This window comes from Pituophis catenifer, unplaced genomic scaffold (assembly GCF_029215685.1).
Source record: "Pituophis catenifer annectens isolate HBS135680 unplaced genomic scaffold, rPitCat1.0.hap2 SCAF_2, whole genome shotgun sequence".
Lineage (NCBI taxonomy): Eukaryota > Metazoa > Chordata > Lepidosauria > Squamata > Colubridae > Pituophis > Pituophis catenifer.
The window spans coordinates 208,279,100-208,296,923 of record NW_027256882.1 but is presented as its reverse complement, the minus strand read 5'-3'; the positions used below and the strand labels follow the sequence as shown (position 1 = coordinate 208,296,923).

The window sequence follows — 17,824 nt, the reverse complement described above, 5'->3', positions numbered from 1 at the left end:
ATCTAACATTATCACAGAGCATTTTGTTTTTCTTATGAAGCTACATTAGAACCTTTTAACACTTAGGAAAACGTTTGGTTGACATCAGAAATGAAAAACACACAAATAATCCATGTACATATTTAAATTATAAATCACATTGATTTTCATTCCATAGCAAGTATAGAAGCCTTCAAAGTAGAACTCTGATAACATCCCTAGATAGTATTTTCCTAGAAATATGATGTAATCATGTAATGAATAATAAAATAAGGTTTACTGAGCCAAACTCAACCTTATTCCTCCACTTACAATGTCCCTTAATTAATGTGAGTTCTGAAGGTCAGGGGTGGGTTCTACTTACCTTTACTACCGGTTCACAATGGGGCCACGTGCAAGTGCAGAAGGTTCTGCACATGCGCAGAAACATTTTGATGATGTCAGGCTCAGTGGGCGGAACCTCCCGCCGGTTTTACTACCAGTTCTATAGAACCGGTGTGAACCAGGGGCAACCCACCACTGCTGCAGGTAAGTGTGCAGTGGTGATGCTGGGTGAGGAGGAGTGTGTGGGGCCCAATGTTCTGGGAAGCAGACCCAAGGCCTGCTGAAACTCCAAAGGGCTTGAAATTGGAACATGAGGTGCCCCAGGAAGTGGGGGAGGCCTTGGGAAGTCCAGGGCTGGGCCTGTACTAGGCCTCCCAAGGCTGGCTCTGATGCCCCTGGAGCACCTCATAATCTGCTTAATGACTATCCTGTGTTTCTCCAAAAATAAGACTGGGTCTTATATTAATTTTTGCTCCAAAGGTCACATTAAGGCTTATTTTCCGGTTGGGTCTTATTTTGGAGGAAATACGATACTTAATGCGTCCGTCTGGCTGACAATCTTAACTTGGGCTTATTTTGGGGGCTTATATTGCGAGCATCCTGAAAAATCATGCTAGAGCTTATTTTTCCGGTTGGGTCTTATTTTCAGGGAAACACAGTACATCAGGTAGAGCAGGGATACCGATTCATAAGTGAGGCAATCACATGGGTGCTTAATAGCTGTCACGACTTTTGACTAACGGGCAAGCTCCATTATGGTTGTGAGTCAAGGGCTACCTGTATAGCATTCAGAAGATGGATTTGCTCCTGAGCTCCATTTCTTACAAGGCTTGTTTGGGTTATAGATGCAGACGGTATTTTGTCCCTGACTTTGGGTTTTATTTTACTTGCCACTCTAAGCTTTGCTTTCAAGTAATCAGCAGGAGGTTGTTTCATAAGCAGTTATGTAATGTTATGTTTTTAAGTAAGTGTCTGTGGGAGATTTGTTTAATACTGTGCATTTATTTTTATTTTTGTTCGGAGTTCTGGCGTTTCATACAAAGGGCAGCTGCCACACCAAATTTAACTACGTATCTTGTCGTCTATGAGAGAATAGCTGTGGGAGACAGTTCTTGTTGGGTTTTTCTTTTATTTATTTATTTATTTATTTATTTATTTATTTATTTATTTATTTATTTATTTATTTATTTATTTATTAAATTTCTATACCGCCCTACTCCCGAAGGACTCAGGGCGGTGAACAGCCAAGATAAAATACAGATAATACAAATATTTTAAAAAATCCCTTAAAATTATTAAATATTTCGGCCGAAACACAGATTAAAACACCCAATTTGTAAAATCACGAATTAAAAAATTTAAAAGATGGGAGTTTTGTTTTCTACAAAACTACTGCTTTGTGGTTTGCTACAAACAATTATCCATTATCCTATCTGTCACTCTCATTTTCAGGAGGTTGTAATCCATGGGTTGGATTATGGGTTGGATGTGGGGAGCATGATGAGGGCGTTGTATCAATTTCTAATTAAACATTAGAGGTTGGACACATGAGTATATGTTCCTACCAAGGATATGATTATAGAAATAGAAGGAGGAAGAAATCATAATCATGTACCATAGTCATCTCTGGTTTGCTGTCACTGGTGTTCAATAAAGAAGGGTGTGTAGAGGCAAAATAATTCCCCTTGTATGGTAAACCTCAGTAGCTTTCAACTTTTTATTCATAGCATGCACTGGTTTGAATGGTAACTCTGTAAACACTCCCTAGAAATAAGAAACAACCCCATGAAACCTGGTTGTAAGTTGACATACATAGGATTGAACAATTAGGCTCCCTTTGCTTTTACTTCCAAATGTCACTTTTAATCTTCCATTTTTAACAGAAAAGGGCAGTCTAGGAATCTCTCATTTGCCATGCACAAGAGTCAGATTAACCACTGTGAGAAAATTAAATGAAAGTCTAGCCTTCTTTGGGATATTAAATGATTTTGATGGAGGGAAAAAATGCATGACATTCTTCAAACAGCATTGTCTGCAAAAAAAGTCTGACAAAGCATTAATGCCCCCTGCTGCATAATCTTCTGAAGTTCTGTAGAAGCTTATGCGAGTTTAAATAGAAACACGGATCAGTGGAGCTCAAGGACCAGCTAATATTCAGCACTTAAACTCTGGGGTTTCTTTTCTTTTTTCTTTTAATTAAAGTGAGGGGGAAAGAACTGTGCAGCGAAATTTAAAGGATACGTTTTAAGGGAATTTTTACAGGAAATTTGGAGCCCTTCTTAAGATAAAAAAATACAGTTTTTTTCCAGATTATTATTTTTTTTTTTGTACCTACTAAATTCTACAGAACCAATTATTATCTGTTACAGACTGGACCTAATTTGAATTTCTGCACACAAGTACTTTTTCTCAGATGAAATATTCTTCCGAATTGTTTTGTAAATCTCAAATTAGCCTAATAAAAATACATAGCAATAGCACTGAGTCTTATACACTGTTTCACAGTGACAGGCCTCTCTAAGCAGTTTCCAGAGTCAGCATATTGCTCCCAACAACCTGGGTCCTCATTTTACTGACCTTGACAGGATGGAAGGCTGATTCAACCTTGAGCCAGTCAGGATCAAACTCCTGATAGTGGGCAGAATTAACCTGAAATACTGCATTCTAACCACTGCATCACCACAGCTCTCACCACATGGCAATAGCACTTCGACTTATATGCCGCTTCATAGTGCTTTACAGCCCTCTCTAAGCGGTTTACAGTGTCAGCATATTGCCCCAACAATCTGGGTCCTCATTAGCTGTGGTTTAATGTCATGTATGGAACTAGACCAGGGGTGTCAAACTAAATTTCATTGAGGGCCACACCAGGGCTGTGGTTGACCTCGGGCCAGCGGGCATAGCCAACTGGGTGGGCATGGCCAGCTTGATGCCACTCCCCAAACTGCTGGCATGTTTCCTCTTCGCATTGGGTAGACTGGGCTGAAGCCATGCTGGCCTGATCTTTCCTTTTCACACTGGGTAGACCGGGCCAAAGCCACGTTGGCCCAATCTTTCTTCTTTGCATTGGGTAGATCAGGACAGCCCTATGGGCCAGATCTGACCAGATCATGGGCCAGATGCAGCGCACGGGCCTTGAGTTTGACACCCCTGAACTAGACAGTGAAAACCACTTTGCCAGATAGATAAAACTACTTTTATTTTAGTTTCGTGTGATGTTTATACACAAGTTTGTTTGTGGATGATAAAGTGGATGGTCCCACAGGAAAAAACCAACATACTTTTGGCCTCAGTTCAGCTATAGACTTTCTTGTTTTCAGTTCAGGTCTCTAAAATTCAAATAATCAGATCATAATCAGCTGGTTCAGTTCAGCTTCTATGGGCAATCCTCAACTTACGGCCGTTGGTTTAACAATAGTTGAAGTTATGACAGCCTTAGAAAAAGTTATTGATGACCCATCCTCAAAGTTACAACCATTACACTGCTTCCACATTCACATGATCACAATTCGTGTTTTTAGCAATCAGATTGCATTTACCACAGTTGCAGCATCTTGTGATCACGTAATCGTGATTTGCCACCTTCCTAACCAGCTTTCAACCAGCAAAGTCAGTTGGGGAAGCCAGATTTGCTTAATAACTGTGCAATTTGCTTAGCGTCCTTATGATTCGCTCAACGACTATGGTAAAAATGGTCATAAAATCAGGCCTGGTCATGTGATGACTTGTTTAACAACCTACATTGCTAGCAACTGAAATCCCAGTCCCAATTGTGGTCCTAAATCAAGAATCACCCTGTATTTTTTCATCAAGCCCAGTTGCTCAGTATAGTGAAACAGCTAGTAAGTGTAAAACAGTTGCAAATAAAGCCTGGTGTAACCAGTCTGCATGCATAAACAATTAAAATGGGGAGATGAACTATATAAGCCCTGCCTCATCCAGATTCCCTCCCTACTCAATTTCATGAAAGGATGAAAGCGATTATGTGAGTGAAGTTCGTCCAAATGCAAATCGATTTCTCATGTGATCATGCCATTTGACAAACTTTTCATTCACAGGAACGTGATATATACTTTCCAGAGAATGTGCTAATGCTATATTTCTTTTTTTGTTCTTTATTAAAACTCAAGAAAGTTGTAATTCAAAGCCTGATGCCTATGTTAAATTGAAGGAAGTTGGATAAATTGGAATTTAATTCACACAAGAAATTTGCTTTTTGAAAACTTGATAAACATACAAGGAAATAATGATTCCATTGTGCTGGATGGGACTGTGCTGTCTCTGTCCTTCTGAATTCATCTCTGACCTTTGATGGTTATGATAACTCAGCTCAGTTTGACTGGCTTATCACCTTTACATGACAACTGGCCACCTTTTAATTTTAAGGCAGGGCTGTTTTTTATCTTTTCATAGTTTTTTATATAGGCCTTGAACTGACACTTGGTGTGGGATCTAGAAAGGGTTTTCTGGAGAACCAACAATGGAGAATCTTCTCCCCACACAGCATCTAAATACTTAGGGGCAACAACTACTACTCTTCCTGAGGACTGAGCTCACACAACACGCTACGCCACATTTCGCTCTGTTGTATTGTTCAAAGGTTGCATGAATCCAGATTTTGTCTTCATGTAGTTGCCTTCAGTTTTTCTTCCCTAAGTATCAGGACAATGCCTCTCTCTCTCTCTCTTTCTAGTTGTAGTACTGCATTCTCTAGCTAAACTGCATATTCTTGCAGATGGTTAGACCAGACAGCCATCTGTTTGGTTTGGCATTGCTCCCAACTTAGCCTAGCAGAGAAAGTGAGGTTGCAGTAGGTATTCAAGTGAAAAAAATGTTTTTAAAGGTTGCCTTTACTTTTTTTTTCACAAGGAGGCAGTGTGGTTCTCTTCATCATTTCTACTTTACTGTATCCCTGAGAACTGCTGCTCTACATTGTGCTTTTGTTTTGGTTTCATTTGATTTGTCTTTATAGTAACAGGAGATATGGAAATTTGTATCATTTCTCATTTAATGTAGGCATTCTCAATGCATAACAGTCCCATTGTGCAGGAGCAAAGAAATATCTTGTCTGTTTCTATTTTTCATGGCATATATAGCAATTTAAAAATATGATAGCAAAGGAATATGTTTGAGGTAATAAAAGGAAAGTAAAACTGATTTTAGGTTGCTGAAATACCAGTGACTTGACTTATGACCACAATTGAGCCCAAAATTTACATTGTTAAGCAAGATAGTTGTTAAGTGAGTTTGCCACAGTTTCTTGCCACAGTTGTTAAGTGAATCACTGCCGTTAAATTAGTGACATGGTTGTTAAGTAAATCTGGCTTCCCCATTGACTTTGCTTGTCAGAAGGTTGCCAAAGGTGATGACGTGACCCTGGGACACTGTAACTGTCATAAATACATGCCAGTTGCCAAGCATCCAAATTTTGATCACATGACCAAATGACTGATCACATGACTGCAACAGTCATAAGTGTGAAAAATGGTCATAATCACTTTTTTTAGTTCTGTTGTGAGAAATCTTCATTTTGCTTATGAAAGACATCATATCTTTTCCTCAGTTGGGAAGACAATAATAGGAATCATCAGAAGTGCTGTGTCAGTTGCGCCTCAGTTAAGAGCCTCTTTATAGCATTGACAAATTCATGCACTTGGATTACTGATCAATTCCTCTCTTCCTGTAGCTTCCTTTCTTCCATTATTTTATTTACTACTTTGTAATTATTATTTTTTTCTGAATGAGATTGACATTGAGTGAGCCTTAATTATTTAATATGGCCTGCCAGAAGCTTTTAACAGACTGCATGAGGAGAAGGGAATTTCTGGGGTTCCAAGTGGCTTTAAATTTAGCACTTTCAGCCTGATATTCTGAACTTTTTAAAGGATTTTGTTAAACTATTTTATGCATGTTGCATGTTAATAATTTGTGTTGCTTTTAATTTGATCATCCTATTTGTATGTATGCATGTTAATAATTTATGTTGCTTTTAATTTATTAGGCTGTTAATTTGATCATCCTACTTGGATGGAAAGGGAAGACATAAATCAAATACATTAAACAATCAATCAATCACTTTAAAAAAAAATCCCAAAATAAAGCATAGTACTTCCCATGGCGGCAGGGGAAAGGAGCTTGACTAATTTCCAAACCAAATTAGCTGGAATATCTCAAATGTTCGCCTTAGACCCATTTCAATCAGAACGGGCGAGATGGACAGGAAGCAGATTTAAAAATAAATAAAATTATAAAGAAACAGAATACTGAGTACAACAGTAAGATGCATCCCCCCAAAAAAGAATTCAAACCCCTCAAAATATGGCATATTCTCTAGAGAGCTAAAAATAGGAAGTAGGTGGAGAGAGAACAGCAGAGAATTGTCAATGTCACTGTTTTGCTTCCCTTCTTTCTGAAACTCCTTGGCTACGTTACTATGCACCCTCCAGAAAAAATCTCACTAGATTCTCTCTCTCCCACCCCCCACCCCCCAGGTTTCTTCTCCATCTGTATATTGCCTTGTGGGGTGGGGAGTGTTTATTCCGGCCCAGATTTCTTAACTGATAGGATGTATACCCTGTTCAGGGCTGCCCCGTTTCATTTGCATTGATCTACCCTGCTGGTAACAACTACACACTTTGGACTAAGTCGGGGCTTTACCTCCTGTTCTTTTGTGAGGTGCTTTGTAGTCCCAAAACTTTCCTTGGAGTAGAAGGGGGAGTTACTTTGCGATTTATGAAAGAGGTGCTCCAGAGGTCAGACATTCATCCAAGCGCATTCCTGCACCGATATGTGGGCATTGCTGCTGAAATGGTAGCAGTGAGAATGGAGGGTGGCAATTGTCCGAGGCATAAATGCTGAGCAGCTTGCTAATGTCTCGTTGTCACCATGCTGTATTTTCAGCTTGTTATTATGGCTGGGACGGTCTTGCTCGCCTACTACTTCGAGTGCACGGACACTTTCCAGGTGCATATTCAAGGCTTCTTCTGCCAAGACAGCAATTTGATGAAACCATATCCAGGAACAGAGGACGAAAGCTTCATTTCCCCTCTTATCCTCTACTGTGTACTGGCTGCAACCCCAACAGCAATTGTAAGTAGATTGAATATAGTAAATATATATGTATATGCATATTTTAAAGATCCTTTATTGGATTATTGATTGATGACTTCCCAGAGAAGAGATTCTATTCCTTTTTCCACCCTCATGATTTTTATCTAACTCCGTAAATGTCAGTATAGTCATGAGGAGTTCAGCATAACTTCAAGGCATCTTTCTTTCTTTATTTTTAAACTGAAGCTCTTGACAGACATTGACATGTTATCATAATCCCTTTGGGGGTATTAATTATCCTGCTAATTAATTAATTATGTGTATGTGATTTCACAGGAAGACAAAACCCCATGTTACATATTTCTCAGATGAAGTGCAATAGCTAAGTGTTTCTCACTGGGTAAACAGCTTCACACATTTAGATCAACCACAACACTTTGATGTAAATGATTGGTGTTGGAGTTTATCACCATGAGTTCTCAGGGAGTTTAGTAAATAAATAAACTATGCTTTTAGTAAAAGCAAAATGAGAACCTTGCAAGGTGTGAAGTTTCACATGCTGAAGGCAAAACTGACTGCTTTAAAAAATATTTCAGCTGAGTAGTGCTTATGAACGAATAAAAAAATTGCCTTTTGCAAATCAAATGTTGGTTTCCCAAATCTTTCCAATATAATTCCCATGCCAAATAATTGAAGGCTGTCACAAGTCCAAGAAAACTATTAATTAAGAGATAAATGCCAAAAAATGTCCTGATTGCTTTTCTTTTCATGGGAGACATTAGCTTCTTTGTGCTACAAAGCAAATAGATTCAGCCACCAGTTTAATTTAAAACGCTGCTTCAAATAAGCTTCTGAGACATGTTTGTCTAGTTCCTTTTGTGCAACCTGGTTTGTTTATCCTTCCCACCAGAATACGTGTTATTATACCTATTTGCAATTTTTTTCCTTAAGTTCACTGCAAGAGAGATTCAACAGAAGAGTAATGAGCAACATGTATTAAGCACATCAACTAGATGAATATGTCCATATAGGATAGGTTCAGTTTAGCTTCTTATTCAAATTCACAAGTCTTAATCCAGCATCCTTACAGGATGTGCACAACTGTGTACAATATGGTTAGTTGATAGGAAGAGTGCTACAGACATACTTTCTTCCATCCACATTTCTGGAAAAGGTTTTTTAATGTCATCTCCTGTTTTCAAAGAAATAAAATAAAAATTTCAAAAACTCGGAACTAATGTGCAGGTTAAATATTCAGACCACAGTGGCTAAAATGTTCCAAAGTAGGAGATATCTGCTGAAGGTATTGCAAAAGAGATTGAAAGCTAGGGAAAAAGTATTGTGAGCTTTTAAAGGTGCATTTGTAGTCACAAGTGTACAGGCTTCTAGAAAGAGAGGTCTTTTTAAAGGAAATAATCTGGAAAGGTATTTGAGAAGTGTTTTCTTGCTATCCACATTCACCCAAGGATTATTCAATAAAGATGACCATTCATATGCCCTTTATGCCATTTCATGGCAGGCAGCCCCTGACAGCTATAAAAAAAGATTAAATGTTTATTATTGTCCCTCTCTGAGATTCTTCCATATGTTCTACTGTCAAATTGGCGGCCCATGGGCCAGATGTGTCACACTCAGGCCACGCCCACCCCAGCTCCCTGAAGGGGAAAAATGTTGCGATACGTCACGTGACGGCAACATGACGCCGCGGGTTTGACACCTGTGCAGTAGAACCTTAGCTAATTAACTTTCCCCCTTCTATGTAAATGCATTGGGATATATGCAGGATCCTTTAACACTGATACTTAAACACACAGCCCCAGTGCTTGGGGAAATAACAGTGTTAAGTGTTAACAGTCTTATCACTTTTGTGCATAAATGCAGTGCCTGGAATTAATTCGCCAAATCCTTCTGTGACACACTATACTTCATGCACCCAAAGTGTATATGAAGGATTTTCCATGTAATATGCAATCAATGTACAGCAGGTACAGAATGACCCAAATTCCCATTTCAAGGATGTCTGATTTGCAGTCCACATTTCTTCAAAGGAGCTTAGATCACCACATACAGGAGTAATTAATGCCTTGCATGTAAATTCATTCATCCCTTCATCTGGGATTTATATTTGAAGTTCTTTGATTCGGTAAAAACATGCTTCCTTTACCTGCTAATTTTCTGTCCGGTGGTTGAAGCCATATTAATGATAGAACAGGAATTGATGTTCATATGCTTGATGGTGAAATCCAAAGTGTGCTTTTCTTTTGTTTTGTACTCCAGGACAATTGGATAGCATGAACTTATTGTTATATATGGCAGGCACAGTCAAAGTAGGTTATGCATACCTACAGGTGGTCCTCAACAACAGTTCATTTAGTGACCATTCAAAGTTACAACTGCACTGTAAAAAGTAATTTATGACCATTTTTCACACTTATGACCATTGCAGCATCCCCATGGCCATGCGATTTACATTTGGATGTTTGACAACAGGTTCATATTTATGAGGATTGCAGTGTCCCAGGGTCATCTGATCATCTTTTGTGATATTCTGACAATGTGAATGGGAAATTCAGATTTACTTAACAACTGTGCTACTAATTTAACAACTGCAGTGATTTACTTAACAGCTGTGGCAAGAAAAGTCATAAAATGGGGCAAAACTCTGAACAAATTTCTCACTTAGCAATGTAAATTCTGGGCTCAATTCTGGTCATAAGTTGAGGACTACCTGTATTACTGTATTACCTGTGTTACTTTTCTGCCTGGGAGATAGGCCAATGCTAGTGACTGGCCCAAAGTTATCTAGTGCTTTTCTGTGGCTGGGGATGAATTGGTATTTGGGTCTCCCTGATACAGTACTATACCATAATGGCTACATTACACTAGTCTCCTGGATAATCTTTTTTACTAACGAAATTCTTAATGACACTGCTTCAGTCAAACTGGTAGATTATTATATCTCTAGCAACACCAGCAGTAGTTGTGTTTCTTGAAAATAAATGCCCAAACTGATTCAATTGCAAAGATTCAAGGGGTGAAGAAAGCATCATATGAGGGATATGTCCTACTTGCCAACTAAAAATTTGTAAAAAATCAGAGATCTTTATAAAATATCAAGTCTTGTTGTGTGCCTGCATCCACCAGCACTCAGATGAATAATAGTAAAGAAGTTGAAGAGAATGGGAAATAATAAGGGAGAAGGAAGCAGAGCTTTTCTTTAAAAAAAAAAAAACCTGGGAAAATAAATAGAGTCAGAGATACAAGAAGCCCTATTGACAGAAATGTACCATAGCTAAGAGGGAGAAGTAGCAATAAAAACAGAAATACAACTCTTTCCAAAAAGAAGAGCACCATGAGGATTAATTCCTTGCCCACATTGTATGTTTATTGCATAATGAATTTGATAGCCTTTATAATCTACAAGGTTTATTTATTGCCATTTTTGCTTTTAGTATAGCTGTTCCATATTCCCTTTTCTACCTTTCCTATTCCGTAGGTCTTCCTGCATCCAACTGAGATTCAGCAGCACACTATTTAAAAATTGGATTATTTTTTTAAAAAACAGAAAAATATAATAGTTTCCCCTATTAATTTGTTACTAGGTTCTGTTCCTATACTGATTGTACTAATAACAAAAAAATAAATACATCTTGTAAAAAATAAAATTTTGTTACTCCCAACTAAAGGTGATTAGCAAAATATAAAATAAATTTAGTTGATATAAGTAGAAAATCATCAGGCATATACCTCCCCTCACATTAGCAAGTGGAGGATTAAAAAAGTGTCATTTGCTTTGGTTGCAATTTTTTTTGCCTTATTTTTAAATTTAACCTTTTAGATATTTAAATAGATAACTTGTGCCCTTATTGGGTCATTGTTTCAGAGATATTTCCTTACCAGATTCCTTAGTGCTTTTAATAATGGCATAGCACTTCCTTCATTGAAAAAGTTGGGATACATTCAAAGATGTACTGCATACCACAGTCAAACATCAGCACAGGAAATGCTTTATGATATTTTGTATCATGTCATAAACTGCTTTATGATAATGTTTATGTCATAAAGTGTTTTAGAAACTTTACCAAATTTCAATTCCAAGGGAGTCATGGGTCCCAGATTTTTGATGTATTCTGTATGTTAGGTGTCCCCCAACCTTTTTGGGAACAGGGACCTGTTCTGTGGAGAGAGGTTTTCCTGTGGACCAGAGAGGGCATGTGGATGGGGCTTCGCTTGTTTGTGTAGCCCGTTTTTTGGCATGCTGTGGCCCAGTGCTGATCCACAGACAGGGGGTTGGGGACCCCTGTGTTAACCCATTTAAGATAACTTGGTTCAAAATGTTTTGTCTATGATGCACTATTCCACCCAATTAAAAGTTACAGGATTCAGAATTTTAGTAATATATAGAATATAACCTTTGGAGAATTAAAGACTCAGTCTGTTGCTTCAGATCTAAGCTAATGAACTGTAGTAAGTGGTTAATTAATCTCTTTATGCAGAGGTGGTCATCCAGAATAGGTGAAAACTCAATTTATCTGACTTTTCTACTACTCCCACCAGTTGTCCGCTATCAGTGTTCTTGTCTCTGCTTCCATAGAGTTAGATCAGGTTAAGAAACGCTTCCATAGAGTTAGATCAGGTTAAGAAACGGAAGGGTGGGATGGATTAACATCCCTTTCCAGAGAGTGGTTTCCGGTTATCAAGGGGAGTTCAGCAGTGACCAATGCATTTGTCTTTGTGATTCTCAGCATTCCCCTTTCCTTTTACAGATTTTTATTGGAGAGATATCTATGTATTTCATCAAGTCCACCAGAGAAAGCTTAATTATCCAAGAGAAAACCATTTTGACAGGAGAATGCTGTTACCTGAATCCACTACTTCGGAGAATCATCCGATTTATAGGTAAGCATAATTAACACATTTGCACAATAAAATAAGCCGAACTATTTCATATATTTTTATGCACAAACACAAGTGTGTGTGTGAGAGACGGGGGGGGGGGGGGGAGGGAGAGAGAGAATTTACTAGCTCCAAGGTTTTGAAAGTCTTTTTCTTTAGACTTTTTTTCCCTTTTTTGGGGGCATTTTTCTGGCACAATATTTCACACCTAACAAATCATATTTCATAAAGCTTAGTGATATAGAAGGCCTTGTACAGTTTGATTGATAGCCAGAGACAGATTCTCTCAAAGGGCCTGTGACAAAAGAAAGGCAAAACTGTTTTCTTCTTTTTCCGTTCAGAACTAAGAAATCAATTTCATTATAGGAGGCCAACTACTAACCTGCCATTCTGATGACTTTTGGCTGACAACCATCATTTTTATTTTCCATTAGTTTCCCATAGCAGTTTTGATTTTCAGTAGCTTTTGAAGTAGAATTCCCAGCTAGAGGCAGCCTCTAAAAACAGATTACAAAAATAGTGGTTTTCTTTCAGAAGTTGCATGAAGAGATGAAATACAGGTAGTCTTGACTTATGATCACAATTGAGCTCAACATTTCTATTACTAATTTGTTAAGTGAATATTGCCCCATTTTACAACTTGTCTTGCCACAGTTAAGTGAATCACAGTAGTTGCTAAGTTAGCAACATGGTTGTTAAGTGAATCTGGTTTCTACATTGGCTTGGCTTGTCAGAAGGTCATAAAAGATGATCTTGGGACACTGCAACATCATAAATAGGAATCAATTGCCAAGTGTATGAATTTTGATCACATGACCGCAGGGACACTGCAACAGTTATAAGTGTGAAAAATTACCGTAAGTCACTTTTTTTCAATGACATAATTTTGAACAGTCACTAAATGAACTGTTATAAGGTGAGGACTACCTGTATAAGAGCAGTTAACACAGCTGCATGCACTGCTCTTGGTAGGGAACAGGGGCAAGTTTCTGAGAGAGGAGGAGGAGGAGGAGCTAGGAAGGTCCAGCTTCCATGTTCTTCCAGTGAAGATATTCAGATTGAAGTCCTAATTCTGTGAAAAAATTGGGAGAAATTTGGATCTAGGCAGCAATGAAATTTTTGCTATTTCAATAGGACTCTTGACTCCTGTCAATCCATTATGATTATTCCCCGTGTTCTCATGAGCAAAACAAAATAATTACATACTTTCTTTTCTGGCTGAACTATGTCCAAGGATTCGGGCTTAGCACATTTCACGCACTCTGTGCTTCATATGCATTATCTAAATCATATTAGCAGCCTAGTAGTGTTATCCCCATCTTGCAGGAGGAAACTGAGTTGTAGAATTAATGTCTTATTAGTGGCTTCCTTGCGTGTATCCATTTTAAATGAAAATAAAACTTAAGATTTCCTGTCTCACAGGGTAGCTTGCTTCTTTCTTGAATGAAGTAATCAAACGAAAGACATCACTTGCAAGAAATAAAAAAACACCCACATTTTAATGGTTTAAAAATATGTATTTTAAGCAATCTCTTAAATAATAAGATATGATAAGAGGTAAAGAGTCCATTAGAAAATCTAGAAAGTGCTTTCACTCTGATGTTGAAGTCTAAACTAATCAAACAATCTCACCTGGACTTCTGCTAAAAGCACTTCTGCTGTGCATGTATGACTAAATGTTTATTATTGGCCGATATGCTTTTAAGCAGCTTCTGCTTTCAATTAGTCTACATCCCAAATATTTTCTCTTTCTGTCTGCCTTCTTTAATTTCTTGTAGTTAGAGGATTAGATATGCTGGGCTAAATGTGAAAGTTGCTTCCGTTTAGATGGCTTTCATCTGTATATAAGCTTCTGAAATATGTAGCTACTTAGATGGAAAACACTTCCTTTAAGTGGATCAGTTTTAGAGGCAGAATCCCCTGATAATGGAGATTTAAAAATAAAGCATCTGATGTAATTAAAGAAGATTGATTATTTATCATATGAGAAGTATTCATTATTACTCTTAATATGAGAATACAAAACAAAATCTGAAGAGGCTCAGGTCAGTGATCATGAATTGTTAAGCATAGTCGCACCTGCTTAGAAGTTGGATGGGAAATCACAAGGGCTATGAGAAAAAAAATCAGAAGAAACCACTCTCATTTTGTTGCCAAAGAAAACTACATGGTCATATTAAGGTAATCTCCAGGAACCCAGCTTGATACCATGGACGTATTCCTGTACTATTAGAATAATAAATAAATCAACACTGGGCTGGAAAACCTCTAGGCCTCCAGATATTGTTGAATGCCAGGTCTTATCAGTAGTAGCTAGAATGACCTCTACCGTAGTTAGGAAATAAACTACTTGTGGCCATCATATGTCCTCTTTTCAGAGATATTTCTTTACCTAAACAGAAGCAGAATGACCACAGATTGGCAAAAAAAACCAACAACAAACAGTCGGAATGGGAGCTTCTGACTTCCCCCTTGACAATGCTTATGGGAAGCTGGGAAGAAGTATCAGAAATCACTCCTCCTCCTCCTTGGCTGACCTGAGGAACTGTCTATTATTTTGCTGCCGGGGGGGGGGGGGACGGGACAAAGGGAGTCACAGACCATGAGGAAAACTGCACCCCTCCCTGCTCCCCATCCTGGTATATCCCCAAGAGCCCCTCCTTCCAGGGAAAAAGAAGACACCCCTGTTGACTGCCAGCATCCCCTATCCAGCCTATCTCACCAGCAGGCATCCGAGTCATCCTTTATTCTTGAGCCACGGTGGTGCAGTGGTTGGAGTGCAGTACTGCAGGCTATTTCTGCTGCCTGGTGGCTGCCTGCAATTTGGCAGTTCAAATCTCATCAGGCTCAAGGTTGACTCAGCCTTCCATCCTTCTGAAGTGGGTAAAATGAGGACCCAGATTGTTGAGGGCAATATGCTGACTCCGTAAACCGCTTAGAGAGGGCTGTAAAGCACTGTGAAGTGGTATATAAGTCTAAGTGCTATTGCTAAGTGCTATTCTTCCCTTGCCACCCACTGCTGTTGAAGAGATTTCAGATTTCAGCCTTGGTTCCAAAGCAGCAAATCACTGCTCACTTGCAGGTCTTGCCACCAGCCGATTGGATGCAGCAGTGGGAGTGGGAGTGATTTCTGACTTCCTGCTGGCTTCCGAGAAGCTGTCAGAAATCATTCTTCTTCCTCCTCAGTTTACCTGAGGAACTGCCTGCCAATTTGCTGGGGGGAGGGGGGGAGAAAGAGAGTTTTAGATTCAGCTTCCACCCTTCGGGAAGAAAGAGGACTGGTCCATCTACAATCAGCGTTCCCAGCCAGCCTACCTTGAAGTATAATGGCAAACATGAGACTCCGTGAATGTGAGCATTGGTTGCAAAGTTACTTTTTCATCACTGTTGTAACCTCAAACTATCGCTAAACATATAGTTGAAGCTGTGGACTCTCAGTACCTGTACATTTATGCTGGAGAAGCCCCATAGAATGGCAGCACTTAGCTGATATGGAAAATTAAACAAAGGTGGCCATAGTCATCCCTTGGAGGACCATAGATGGAAATGTAAGTATGGATACAGCAAGTGGCAGCACCTGGTCAGCTTATCGGGGTTTGGAAACTAAGCATGGAACATGAATGAAAAATTATCAGGAAATAGACTAGGTCAGTGATGGCTAACCTTTTCCAGACCGAGTGCCCAAAGTGTGCACATGCATGCACAAATGCTTGCACATGCGCCTGAACTCCCAAAATGCAATGCACATGTGGCCCCCCGCAGATGCATGCACCCTCCCCCCACATGCACCCCACCCCCTGCGCATGCACAGTAGAGACCTGACAACCAGCTAGCCAGCGGGAGGTGCACATGCATGCACAGCGGAGCTGAACTGGGGCGACGGCTTGCATGCCCACAGAGAGGACACTCTCTGATGCCATAGGTTCGCCATCACAAGACTAGGTTGTAGGTGATAGAATAAAGTGGGAATTTGGAAAAACCTGCTAAACAAAAGGCATGATATTCTGTTTCCATACTGCTGTCAATAAAACTGGATGGACATGTCCATTAAGTCAGCAGAGGTTTGAACACAATATAAGGGAGTCCTGTTCTTACCTTACCTTACCTTATCTTATTTAGAATAACTTTATTGCCACTTTGAATGTACAGTAATCGGCATACATTAAAATGAAATTTCGTTGCATAAAGCTCTCAAAGGGTCTCCACTTCTAATATACACTATATAACCTAATATACACTACATAACCATGACAAAATAAATAAATAATTACAAAATTATGCATATACCCACATATATTATATGACACAGAGAAATAACACAGTCTAGTTCAGATGTATACATGTACATGGCGAGAAAAACGAATCTTGCGAGTTTATCAGACGATAATTGCCCCCAATAATCTGGGTCCTCATTTTATCCACCTCGGAAAGGATGGAAGGCTGAGTCAACCTTGAGCCAGTGAGATTTGAACTGCTGAACTGCAGCTAGCAGTCAGCTGAAGTAGCCTGCAGTATTGCACTCTAACCACTGCGTCACCTCGGCTCTATAATGAAAGTGTTTTCCAATTTTCCAGTAAAGAAATGGAGATTATATAAACTTTCCATCCCAAAAGGCTTATCCATGCTTCATTTAATCATAGCATATTCAACTATCCTAATGTTCTGAATTTTCATTAGATCCTAACCATTTCCCTGCCCTCATTAGTACAATTCTGAATTGATTAGGTGAAGAAGACTCGCTCCATCTCTCTCTCTTCATTTTCCTCTACATACATATCCATATTATGTTTCGGAACATTAATAAAAGCTGGGTTCTCATTCTTTATATGTGCTAGGCAGTTGGTGCACTTAATTTGAACAAAAGCCATACTTTGACCATGGCCAACACTAACATAAAATAACATTAGGCCACTTTGAAGGGCTCAAATACGTTTGAATGTCTCCATAAATATATATGGGTTTTTTTTCCCCAAAAAATTTGCAGCCTCCACATTTGGTTTAATTACATTTATCCTTATTTTTAAATCTCAAGAGATTTGATTGCAGATATTCATCACATACGTAGTTTGGACTTGACCTTCAGGGTTTTTTTTCTTCCTGCCATAGTTCTATTGCAAATTTTACTCTCCTTCCCCCCTTTTTTCCCCCTAGGAGGGGGAAAGAAGCTGTTATTTTTCTTCCACGTCTATGGTGTTTCAGTTCTGAATAATAATTCCACTTTTCTTGTTGTTTTACCTTTTTCTTCTCCCAGGAGTATTTGCATTTGGTCTTTTTGCTACCAACATATTTGTAAATGCTGGCCAGGTAGTGACGGGAAACCTGGCACCCTATTTCTTGACTGTGTGTAAACCCAACTACACTGGGAGTGACTGCCGAGCTCATCACCAGTTTGTTAACAATGGGAATATCTGCACTGGCAACCAAGACGTGATTGAGAAGGCGAGGAGGTCTTTTCCATCCAAACATGCTGCTTTAAGCATATATTCAGCCTTATACGCTACAGTAAGTACATAAAGAGGTTCTAATTTTGCTTGTTCTGTGCTTCATGTATCATTTCTAACTCTTTAATGCCCTC

The 17,824-nt window shown here is 39.0% G+C and overlaps 1 protein-coding gene across 1 annotated transcript in view; it reads left to right on the top strand.

Annotated features, from left to right (window-relative positions):
- PLPPR1 (phospholipid phosphatase related 1) overlaps nt 1-17,824 on the top strand; it is a 52,048-nt gene that overhangs the window by 23,863 nt on the left and 10,361 nt on the right. The window contains exons 2-4 of the mRNA XM_070935492.1: nt 7,204-7,392; nt 12,120-12,252; nt 17,501-17,751. Of these exons, the coding sequence (XP_070791593.1) occupies nt 7,204-7,392; nt 12,120-12,252; nt 17,501-17,751 (573 nt within the window). The remainder of the gene's footprint in view (nt 1-7,203; nt 7,393-12,119; nt 12,253-17,500; nt 17,752-17,824) is intronic.